Below are 13,228 nucleotides of genomic sequence, written 5' to 3'. Positions count from 1 at the left end.
TACATATATTAATATATATATATATGCATATTATATAATTTTTGAATATATATGATAACATATACATAATAATATATACTTGTTACGTTTTTTTTTCTCTTTTTGGTTTTATTATATACTTTTATATTTACATGTAAACGTAAACCATATAAAAATAAAACAAATTTGTACATGCGAATTCACAAAATTAATTGAAATTTAAAGGAAAAAAAAAGAATTTTTGTTTTTACATAAAAAACGATATTTTTTTTTTGAAACTAGCAAAGAGAAAATTATAAAAAAAAAGCATTAAATTAGTCATTTCTTTCTATAATCGATTTCATTAATGATCATTCGATTTTTATTTTCATTCGATTATATTCTTCACCATTCTTATATTGTACTCGTATTTTTTATAGTGACATCTGATGAGAATTTTCTTTTAAAAATATAAAATTTAAATTAGTTTTGCCATTGCTTCCAATTTAAAAAAAGAAAGCAAATAATAATATAAAAATTTATTTATAAATATAAGATCCTCTCATATGCCAATAATTGACCTTCATTTTTAAACTTAATCATAGTTAATTTTTTTTTAGTTTTTTCATATTGGAATTCATTTCAAGAATTTCATTTTTTTTTTTTGTAATAGAGAGTATTTATTTTCATCCTTATGTACTCGCAGTAAAATGCAACTTTGAAACTTAAAAAATCAAGCATTAATATTAAATAAAAAAATATTTCAGAATTTAGCAGTGTAACATTCATCCAAAAAAATTTAGTAAGCTAAAAAAAAAAACCAGAAGAATCCATCATTTCATTTCTATGAAAAAAATTTATTTTTATTAAAAAAATAATATAGATTTACTAAAAAACTAAAAGATTTTATAATAAAAAAAATATTCGTTATCCTTCTGTCTTTCTTTGTCTGTTTTTCTATTTTTATATTACATATGTCTTATCTTATATCATATTGCAATATTGTATAATTGTTTTTTTTTTGTTTTTATTTCAACGACCATCTATAATTCTTTTGAGTAATCTAATAATTATATAAAAGGTTTTCACATTGCGCACATTTATTGTACTTGTATTTCTTTGTTTTTTTACATATAATATAACTTGGAATTTTTGTTTTATTCCTCCTCTCAACGTGCATTAATTAAATTGAATTAAATAATGTTCAAAAATCGCATTGACTTCAGTTTGTTTTAGATTGATGAAAGAATTTTTTTTCTGTTTTTTCAACACTAAAAATGAACATATTCTAATAAGAATATAGAAAAAGTGGAAATCATTTCCTCAAGTAAGAAAATAGATGGTCTTTTGTTTTTTTAATAAATAATATAATAAAAATTTTATATTACCTTGTTTCCTTAGTTTTGTATTTTTTATTTTAATTTGAAATAAAAAAAAAATAATCTGAAAAATTTTTTTAATTAAAATATACACGTGTTTGATATCAATGAAAAACTTAACACTTGATTTTTATTTTGAAATCTGTATAACATATATGTATGTGCATATTATAATTGGCAAGTCAATTAAAAAAAATTTCTGTTACAATACAGCCGAACACAAATATATGCACATTCATTTTTTTTCGGGAAATCATAGCAACCAAGTATTGCATTTATGTTCTTCTAAGCCAGTTTGTCCTGTAAGCGTGTTTGATACATCCGTGTTCTATTGCATTAGTAAACTATTAAAAAAATAATTTAACATTTTGTGTTATCTCATTTTTCTTGGGATAATCATATTATTCTTTCAGCTACAAGCAAATAGGTAACTCAAGTCGTCGTCAGACCTATCAATAGTGGGGAGTTTCAATTCAACTTAAAACGCACCTGGTCTGGTTATAACTTCATAAAATTAAATTTAGTCAAAAGAATAATCATTAATTTTTCTCTATCGTTTTTTTGTGTTTATACTTCGGGAATGTAGGCACGAAAATGGAGACCCATTTTCTCTATATTCGTTTTATACTGAATATATGTAGCTAAATTTCTTAATTGTGACTTCACCCTTAAAAAATAAAAACAATAAAAACGTTTTTGGTTATTTATAGCTAACTGAATTTCTATTTTATGGCAATTTTCTAAATCAATAGTGTAGACAAGCATAAAATAAAAAGAAATAAATAAATATACCGATTATGTCGATCATCGATATTATTATATGATCAAATCGAATTGTTCTAATATTTTAGCAAATAAATATTAGCAAAAAGTTTGATTTGTCCCGGAAGATTCGAACTGGAATACCTTTGAATGTTTTAAAATATTTTGGAAAAAATTTTTCTGATTTAAAAAAGATTTTTTTTTTAATTTTTTTATTATAAATTTAGTAAAATTTATTTTTTAATTATTTAATTTGTTTATAATTTTTTTTATTTTTTTTTATTTTATTTTTATTTTATTTTTGTTTTATTTTAATTTTATACACGAACAAAAAAAATTACACATGGTTACCAAAAATTTTCTGCAAAAAAAAAAATATACAAAATTTTAAATTTAAAACACCAAAAAACAAACTAAAAAAAAATATTAAAAACAATAAAAAAAAAAACAAAAAGTAAAAAATTTAAAAACCGAAACAAATTCCAATTCGGAGAAACGCTCACATTTAACAAATGAGACTGAAAATGAAATGAAAAATAAAAATTTATGCAATGACGTCATTGATGATGTTGATGATGATAGCAATATAAAAACAAAGCGGCTTCAACCGATTGATTCCGAATTTGTTTCGGATACTTTTCAAACTACAGAAACTCAGTTGGAAGAGGTTAAAGCTGGAATGCGTGTACTTGGTATCGATAGTATGACCCAACTAGATACTGGTAAGAATTCTTTTGTTTTTTTAATTTATTTTTTTAATTTTATTTTTTATTTTTTAAATTTCAATTATTTTCATTAATTTTTTTTTGTTTATTTTATTATGAAAATAATTTAGTATGTTTTTGGGTTTAGTTTTTTATATTTAATATTTTTTTCTATTTTATTTTATTAAAAATTTTTTAATTAGTTTCAATTATCTTAGTTTGGTATACACTATAAATAAGTATTTAATTATTAAAATAATATTTATTTAAAGAATAAAATTTTATTTAAACTTTTTTTAAGTTATTTCTCTAATTTTTCTTTTTAGTATATACGTTAAATCTGTATAAATCCCAAAAAAAAAAAAAGAATAAAAAAAACACGAAATTATTTTACTTTTATTTTAGTTCCTTAAGTATAAAAATTTCATTTCGAATTTTAAAGAGACACCTTCCCAACATGTTTTCATATGTGCACCACAAAAATAAAAAAAATGAAGAAAAAAAAAAACTTGTACAAACAAATAAACTTAGACGTAAGGCATTGTTTTTTTTTATTAAATGTCGTAATAAAATTTTGATTAATGAATTTAGAAAATTCATTTATGTACAGAATACTTATAGGTAGGCCGTTTCCCAGTATGTCAAATACGCGCAACTGTCATATGAACATTCACATTTATGACATGTGCAATGCAACATGATTAGGCATCATAAATTCCAATATACTTATTATTATTTTAGTTTTTGTTTTTGCATTTCTTTAAAGATTGATGAATTAGTGATTTTTATATATGATTTTAAATTTGATAATTGTCATTTGCAAAATCAAACGAATAATGTGATTAACAAAATCGTCAAATCTTTGACATACTGGGAAACAGCCAGAATTTACTTTGAACAATAAATAAAAAATAAAGCAAATAAGTAAATAATTAAAATCAGAAATTGAGAATTTCATAAAAAATCAGAACGAGAGCTACTTTTAAACGAAATATTTTAAGAAAATTTTTGATTTGTTATCAATTGCTTAAGCAGTTTGTAACTAAATATGCACTAAAAATATCCACAAAAGCAAAAAATCCTTTATATTTAAAGAAAAAATAGAAATATAAAAATCAAATAGGAATTCCTTACGAAACAAACCGTTTTTTATTTCTAAAAACAAAAAAAGTCTAAAAAATTCGTAAAAAAAAAAACAATTTGTTTTTGTTTTCATTATGATTTTTTTTAATGAAAATTATTAAATGATTTTAAATTTTATTATCATTTAACATACTCTCTTTCTGATTTAAAAAATAATTTATTAAGCAGACAATGACTGGACAACAGTTTTTGAGTCTGATTTGATTCCAATTCCAATTGGAAATAATAAAACAAGTAAACCGGTTAATATTTTTATAACAAAAACTTCAATTAAATCAGAGAAAACGTAAGTTGCAAAATTTAATTCTTACATACAATAAAAAAAGAATAAAAAAAAAGATCAAAAAATATCAATCTTAATCCCATAATATTTCTTCATTTTTGATGATTATTATATTTCTCATTTTAATAATTATGTATTCAAGAATTGTACAGATTTAGTAAAATTTTGCAATTTCATTAATCATAACCTTTCTCTCTTTTCTTTTTTTTTTTTAACAATTTTCATTTACATAATTTCATCCACTTTCATATAAGTATTTACATATAGCTGTAAACAATTTATACAAAGTAACATGAAATTTAGTTCGTAAGTAAAAGAAAAGAATAAAATTGATTTAATTATTTTAAAAATTAGGAGATAAAAATATCAAAAATATAACATTTATCTATTTTTAGTAAAAGATTATTTTTAAATAACTCTATGAAGATGGTGCCTTGTAATTGAAAACCTTAAAGAAAATAATATTTTAAATAAATACAAATAAGGTACAAATATAAAAATAATTCAACCGGAAACTAAAATGAACACTAAAATAAAAATGAAATTGAACCATTTTTTTACATCCATCAAATGAAGTTTCATGAAAATTCAAGAATTCGAGCAGAATACAACTATGTATTTAACCAAAGTTACCGAAAAAATACGGAATAATACAATTGAAATAAAATCAGTCGTATTACATCAGTCAAATTAAAAGCCATCAATGAAATTTCAAGAAAATTCAAGAATTCGGATGGATTACAAGAAATATTGGCATAAAAAACCATCAACTCAAATAAAAGATTTAAAAAATAAATCATTGCAAAAATCTAATTGTATTTTATAGTCAAATTTTAAATTAATATTAAAATAATTTCTGCTACATTTAATTGCATTCCAATTATATTTATCAATTATCAAAAAACTAAACTTACAAAACAATAATTTAAATTTAATTGAAATTGATTGAAAAATGTAAATATAGAGTAATTTAATGCTATAATATAAAATGAGTTCATAGAGTTATTTAAATATATATTAATATTAAATATATATTATATTATAATAAAAAAAAATATGAAATTAATGTATTTGTACGATATGTTAAAATTCAAAAGTAAATTACCTAAAAATGAAATATTTTTACATACTCATAAATTCATACTAGAGGAAAATTAATTAGTACATAATTATAAGGTTATTCAATTTCCTTTAATTATGTATTCATTTTATTATGTATTTTTTTTCTATTTTTTCCTTCTTTAAATCATAGTGAAACTAAAAATTTAACACGAAATCAGATAATACAACACAAAATAATTAATATTAAAATATCAATTCAACAAACCGAACTTATTTAATAAAATATTCCCAACCCGGCTTTGCCATTATTTTAAATATTACATATTTTTCAAATTTTATAAAATTATAACTAAAAATGTATAAAGCTCATTTTCAAATGAATTTTAAGTAAAACTGTCTAATGTTATTGCGAACTAAATATGTTAATTAGCTTTGCCATAAATTCATATAAAACCATAACCATAAAATTATTAAAAGTAATTCCACTTTAGAATTTAAAGAACCATATCGACATAAAAATGAAACATTTATTTTTTATTAGAGAAAATTTTAAAGTGTGACAATAATTAACCCCCGCAAATCAATTTAAGGAATTGTTTAACAAAGTGTTGACCCATAAGCAATATGTTTTTCGTGCTAAATTTTTAATTTCTTATACATAAGTATTTTTATAAATAAACACATAAAAAGTAAAAGCTGAAATATAAAAAGAAACTTATTTAAATTATAACATAAGCGCATAGAAAAATAGATTTATTAAAAATAAAATCCAAAAGCCAAAAATATGAAAAATATGTAAAAGCATAAAAGAATGTTTACAGCGTATTCAATCCTATCCTGTCCACTTCTATGATAAAACAATCATCTTTCCATATTTTATCTTTGCTTTAATCAAATTTTTTATACATTTCTTTAATATCAAATTTTTTTTTTTATTAATTTACATACTGTGAACATTTTTAAGCGCTCTAAAATAATTTTTTTTATAAAAACAGTATATTGATCATGCATTATTTTTTTTCAAATCAAGTATATTTTATAAATACATATGTGTAAAAATTAAGCTTAAATAAACTATTTCATTAAATAATTAAAAAAAAAATGAAACATAAATTAAATTTCAATACATAATTATGTTATAAGGTCAGGCTAAATTTAGTAGGTTTAAGGCTCTAGTAAATGTTGGAATTTTGAGTCATTCGTTTTTTCTTTCTTTATTCATACATTACGGCAGTACGCTATTTAGTTTACATGTCAATATTAAATGATAGTACATTCTTCATATTACGCAATGAAAATAAGGAAGGCTTACGAAAATTTTAATAGCTATGTTTACAATTAAAACGCTGTAAGTTTTTTTTAGGTAAAGTTTCTTTTCCTTAAGAATTAAAACTGTAAGATATCCCTTTGACAATATTGATATCTTATTTTTAAATTTACTGAAATTGTAATAAGGAGATATTTTCATTAATTTCTTTAGGAAAAATCACATTTTATGTTTTAACATAATTTTTAATTCAGTATTTAAATGCCTACGTATAATACGCTTAATTCTATAATATTATAAAACATATTTAGAGATTTAAAGTAAGATAACAACATTGAATTTATTATTTCATAAAACATTCTAATATTAACAAAATAATATTTATGAACATAATTTTTTTGCTCTTATTCATAATATTTTATTTTCTTAAAAACTGATTATAGATTTTTTGAAAATGCTAGTATTATACGCTTAATTAACATTTAGTATCACACAATAACATACGAGTTCCATTTATGTTATTGAATTCAACAAACTTTTATTGTTCCATAATTTATAAATATTAATCTTAACTCTTCATAACTCTTCAATTCAAAAAAAGAAACAGTCATAAAAGGTTACAAAATTTTATTATTGTACTTTTTATAAGAAAAATAAATTATACGAAAGTTAAAATTCTATTAATAGAAATTTACAAAAATGGAGATGTTATTTATTGAATATTCGTTTCGTCCAATGTAAACTAATTTAAATTAGTAAAGAATATCGTATATTATAAATCAAATTTAACAAATTATATCAAATACTCGCATTCATTAGAAGTTGTAATTTAAAATTTATTAATATTTACCTTAGGTTTATTAAATATTTACCTTAGTATATAAAAAGGATTTTAACTTTAAGAACTTTGCATGCTTTATTTTTTTTTGTTTTAATTACGTTAGTTAGTTAATACAATGGTATTTATTTCTAATAATATAAAATTATTATTAAAGTTTTTTATTAATTTTTTTAATAATTTTGCTCAAAAAATGTGGAAAAGAAAGTTATAACTATTATGATTTAAAATAATTGTGTATAATATAAAAGTTATATATAAATGTATGTAAATTTAATACAATATAATATATATATATGTATATATATATATATATATAGCGTAAAAAATTGTGTTTAGAATGCTGAGATTTAGTTAAGAAATCTGATAATAGCATAATTTTAGTAATAATCCATGGTTATTACTAAAATTAAGTATTATGTCAAATAAATTTTATATACACTGTTGTAATTTAAGTTTTCGAGAAATAACAAATTCATGTACAAATTTAAGACAACAGGGATATATATTTAAAAAAAAGACCTTCTTGTGTTGAATCAAAGATATCAGAAATACAAGAGCAGATATAGAATATCATTTAAAAAAATTCCTTTTTAATATTGAGAAAAACTATTTTATGCTTTTTGCTGAAAAGATTTCTATAACACTATAATTCATATAGTAATAAAATTCAAAAGCTTGTTACAAATACTTTCTTGCGTTTACAACAATATTACCATTTAGAGAAACAATAAAGCAATGTTAGAGAATAATAACATCCAAACAAAATTGCGCGTATTGAACATATTTGTAGATAATATTATATTCTTGGATTTCACATTGCAGTAATACAATTTATGTAGCATTAAATTAAGGAATAAATTGCGGTATTCAGTTAACAAAGCAAATTTTAACATTTTTTAATAATTCAGAATGCAATTTAAGAATAAATTACATATGACATTGTACGTGTTGTATATTAAAATAGACTTATAATGTATATTAGTAAATGATTACATTCATATATATATTTATATTTATTTATATTATTATGCAATAAATATTAAATTTATTTTATACACAATTATTTATAATTATATATATTTTATTAACATACATATTATTCTATTTTCAATATTTCTATTTTTATACTGAGGCAATTTTAATTAAAATCTATTGTATTTAATTTATAAAAACAAGTTTTATAAACATTTCAAATATTTTTTTTATAAAAAAAAGAATTCTTTTAAATTATTAGCATTAAACAATTAAAATTTAAATTATCAGGACAATTTAAATTAATAATTATAATTAATTTAATTATTACTAAATATATAAAATGAAAAACACGTTATGTGATCGATTTCGTAATTACTCGCATAATATATTAAAAATACTAAATTACTTAATGTTGAAAATTATTTTTAAAATTTAATCAGATCATTTTAATTATAAATGACCCGATCGATAAGATCTCAATTTATTTCTCGCAGTAACAGTGTAGTTTAACGATTTTTGAAAGAATGTAATTGGAAAATAGAAATTCAAATTTTTTCAAATAATGAATGAAATTATTTGTTATAAAACTTGTTACAATTTAAAATATTAATTTATATAAGAATTTTTTTTTCAAATATTGATATTTAACTATGTGTAACAATTAAAAAAAGAATAGTTACATTTAATTCTTTTATATTACCTATATGTAAATTATTTATCAAATTTTAATAAATAAACAAAAAAAAAACAAACAACAAGAAATATAAATGATTGCCCAAAATTACCGATATTTTTTTCGTCAATTTTTTTTTTAATTTATTTCATATCATCATATATTTTATTTTTTATATTTCAAAAAAAAATAAAAAATTATATTGCTTCTTAATTTTATTTCTAAAATGAGCAAAAGAAAAGAAGATATTTTAAATGAGGAATAAGTTTTATATTTAAAATTAATTTAAATTTAAATTTCTTTTTAAATAACTTTTTTATTATTGAAATTCTTAATTTTATATTTTTTAATTAAAAAAAATATTCAACTAATTGAATATTGTAATATAAATGATAAATTGTTGGAAACAACAACAAATTATTTTAGGTTTATTTAAAATTTTCAAAATCAAATTTAAAGTCTTAGTTCAAAAAAACAAAAGTTTAATTTGAAATTAAAATTATATATTTTTATAAAAAAAAAAAACCTTTTTTTAAATGTATAACTTATTCTTTTAAAGTAAAATTTTATTTTAAAATATGTATGAAATTTTAAATATCAACTTAAATTTCTTTATTATATGAAAACAGTGGATAATTATTTTATAAAACAGAAATTTACAATTATAATTAATTTATTTTCTTCTTTATCTTCTATTTTTTTCTTTCTATTTTTTTATGTCTTTTTCTCTTCCCAATGAAATATATTATTTAACAAAAAAAAAATTTATATGTCAACAATAACTAACAACACACAGCCTCTTATCTTCAGTAAATGAAAACGACGAAACAACTTAGATTACATTTATTATTATACACATACAAAAATTTTACTATATATACAAAAAGAAAAAAAAAAACAAATTAGAAAAAAATAAAATAACAAATGAATCAATAAAATTAAAATTTTAACTATTATATAATAGATAACCCACAAGAAATTCAAAAAAACAAAAACAAAAAATATATATATGATAAAATTTTAATCTACGAGTACATCTAATATGTACAATAAAACTTAAAATTAAAATGTGTATGTATTGTAAAATTTAAAAATAGAAGTTAATTAAAAAAAAATAAACTACTGTTAAAATAAAAAACAAACAACATAGATCTCTTAAAAAATGTATGTATTTTAAAATATAAGAAAAATTATTAAACATTAATTATTGTAAAAAATACTTTTGTGAAAAGCATATTGTATATTTATTATTATTATATTATAGTATGTATAAAAATTATATGTAAATTTAATTTTTTTAAATTCATGTATTTTATTCTTTAACAATAATATTTTATGTAAACTTAATTAACAATTTAATTCAGATGATTATGTTAATTTAAAAGTTTTTTCTTGTTAACATAAATTCCTTTATTTAATTAAGACAAATGACGCAGAAATATTTGGTAAAACATTTTTGTCACAAAAAACTTAAATATAAATTTCAAAATTTTAATTTTTTGTATGTAAAATAACATATTTGCAATTTACTAATTAATATTTTCACCGATTTACATTCTGTTTTTTTTTTCTTTTTTATATTTTTCTGTTTTACATTCTTATAATGTATATTTATATATTCATTAACATGTACACGTATATATATTTGATTTTTAGTTTCAATATTATTTCTTTTTGTTAATATTAAAGTTATAACATTTGTTATTTAATTGATAATTGTACCTATTTGGTTCATTTTAAAGAAATTTTAGGAGTTTTCTTGTAAAGATGTTGTTGCATTTCATCGTGATACAATCTAAAATTTCTTAGGTATTTAATTATTTAATAAAGAATAGGAAAAAAACTAACAATTTTCTTAATTAATTTTTTGGTGGGTATTTGGTTTTAAGAACGCTTAATTAAAAAAATATTTGTTTATATTATTATTTATGTATTAATTATATTTTTTCTGTTTAAAGTTTCGAAATTCAAAAATATCAAATATAATTCCATACTTTTTCTAATTTTTTTTTTTATTAATACACAAAATTTTTATTGAACTTTAGAAGATTATGATACTAAATCTTTTAAAAAATTAAACACGCAAAATTTAAAGTTTCAAATAATATACTAAATTAAATTTACTAAATTATTTAATAATTTAAAATTTAATATTTTAATAATATTTAATTAAAATATTTAATACAGCATAAATATAATAAAATTTATATGGAATTATTTTTGACACAAAATAATTTTTTGATTCTTTTTCAATATCCATATTATATATTTTACTACGATTACTTTTCATGATAAAACCTACACTCTTTAACCATTTTTTTACACAAAAATTGGCATATTAGACTATTTACTAAAAATTATATAATATGTATATAGATATAATATTAATTATACTGCAATATTTTTCAAATTTAAATTTAAAAATAAGTATTTACGACTTTAAAAAAAATTGAAAGTTATACAAAAAAAATTTTGTGAGTTTGTAAATTACTCATGATTATAAAAATAAAAAAAAAACTACCAAACATAACAAATTTATCCAATCCAAAAAATACTTACATAAAAACTTTATGATAGTTGTGTATTCAAACATTTTTATTTTCTATAAATTCGAGTTCCATAATATTTTAAACTGTAACATTTTACTATACTTTCAAATAAAAAAAGAAAAATATATTTACAAATATAAATGATGGAAAATTTTTTAAATTAATTTAAAATTCCTAAAATCTGAATTTTATTTATGTATACTGCTTTCCTATATTTATTACAAATATAATACACTTGTACATCACAATAATATTTGAATTTTCAATATTTTAAAACTTTTTTTTGAAGTTAATTTTTTTAAAATTAAATATACTGAACCTATTTATTTTTTTTTTCTAACTTAAAAAGAGGAACTTATAATATTTGATAAATAATATATAAATTATCACTATAATAATTACACCTAGGTCAGTAATGGCATTACTTTTAATAATAAACATCTTAAAATTTTTAATTAATTTTTCAATACTTTGTTTATTTTTTCATTAAGTTCTTAAAATATTAAAATTAAAATTGAAGAAGTTAGTACTTCTGTTTTATCAAAAAAAAAATTTACACACTTTTTCTGATTTATTTTTGCTTTCACCGCTTTAAATTAATTTAATGATTGAAGAATTGTGATAAAATATAAAATTTATCTAAAACAAGTTGTTACTTATCTAGTATCAAATTATGAAAGCTACCATTTTACATATTATTACAAATAGTAACATTTAATGGACTACAAAGATTAAAAAAGTGAATGAATAAAATTTTAAAAAATCAAAAAGAAAATCGGTACAATTTTAGTTATTAATTTATTTATTAAAGATTCACAATTTTTCAAAATAAAATCTTGTAAATTTTTACAGATTTTTTTTTTCTTTTTCATTTTTAATAAATAGAAAATTTTATTTCTGACCGATAGTTTTTTTATCATTTTATAATCGCAATACAATATGATTTCACTAATAAATAAAAAAAAGTTTTACTAAACTTTAATTTTAATATAAATTTTTTTTATTCTTCTCTATCCCATACTTCTTCCCCCCTCTAAATCTTTTTATCTATACTTAAATTTCATGATATATTTATTCATTTTTATAAATATAAGAATTAAAAAAAAATCATTATTATTTTTCATTCATATTTTTAAAATAGAAATTTGAATTCTTTTTTAACATTGTAAAAAAAAAAATTGAATATAACTAAAATTTTGCTTTTCATTTTTTCTTCTTTTGTTTGGGTTTTTTTTTTATTTTTTTATTACATCAAATATTTTTCAGAAGATTGAATGGGTTAACGAATAATTTTGTGTGGTAAGTTTTAATTTTTTATTTTTTTTCTAAGTTTACAAACAAAAAACAATCTTAATCTAAATTTTCCAAATTTTTTTCGATTAATTTACTACTTATTTCTACAAAACAAAAAAAAAGAAAATTCTATTGAAATATTGAAACAATTATTTTAAAAATATTTAAATATTTAATTAATTATTTATAATATAAATAATTTATTTATTGTATACAACGATAATTTTAAAAGTGAATTCAAATTGCAAAATTAAAACACAAAAAAAAGAAAGGCTTAATAATGAAATCAAATAATTATTTTATATTTTTTCTATGTAGTATGGAGAGTATATTATATGC

General features: G+C 18.7%; 1 protein-coding gene across 6 annotated transcripts in view; it reads left to right on the top strand.

Moving 5' to 3' along the window:
• LOC129616216 (synapse-associated protein of 47 kDa) overlaps positions 1-13,228 on the top strand; it is a 93,664-nt gene that overhangs the window by 71,778 nt on the left and 8,658 nt on the right. For 2 of the 6 annotated variants that reach the window (XM_055531728.1, XM_055531729.1), the window contains exon 7: positions 2,555-2,821. The exons of 1 other annotated variant lie outside the window; for it this stretch is intronic. In XM_055531728.1, coding sequence (XP_055387703.1) covers positions 2,555-2,821 — 267 coding nt within the window. Of the gene's footprint in view, positions 1-2,554; positions 2,822-2,934; positions 2,967-3,208; positions 3,232-9,843; positions 9,920-13,228 lie in introns of those variants that run through there. 3 more of the 6 variants (XM_055531731.1, XM_055531733.1, XM_055531732.1) reach the window with 3 other exon arrangements.

The sequence above is a fragment of the Condylostylus longicornis genome, unplaced genomic scaffold, assembly GCF_029603195.1.
Source record: "Condylostylus longicornis isolate FDR11 unplaced genomic scaffold, ASM2960319v2 ptg000163l, whole genome shotgun sequence".
Lineage (NCBI taxonomy): Eukaryota > Metazoa > Arthropoda > Insecta > Diptera > Dolichopodidae > Condylostylus > Condylostylus longicornis.
The sequence above is the reverse complement of the archived record's forward strand: the minus strand, read 5'-3'. Positions and strand labels throughout refer to the sequence as shown.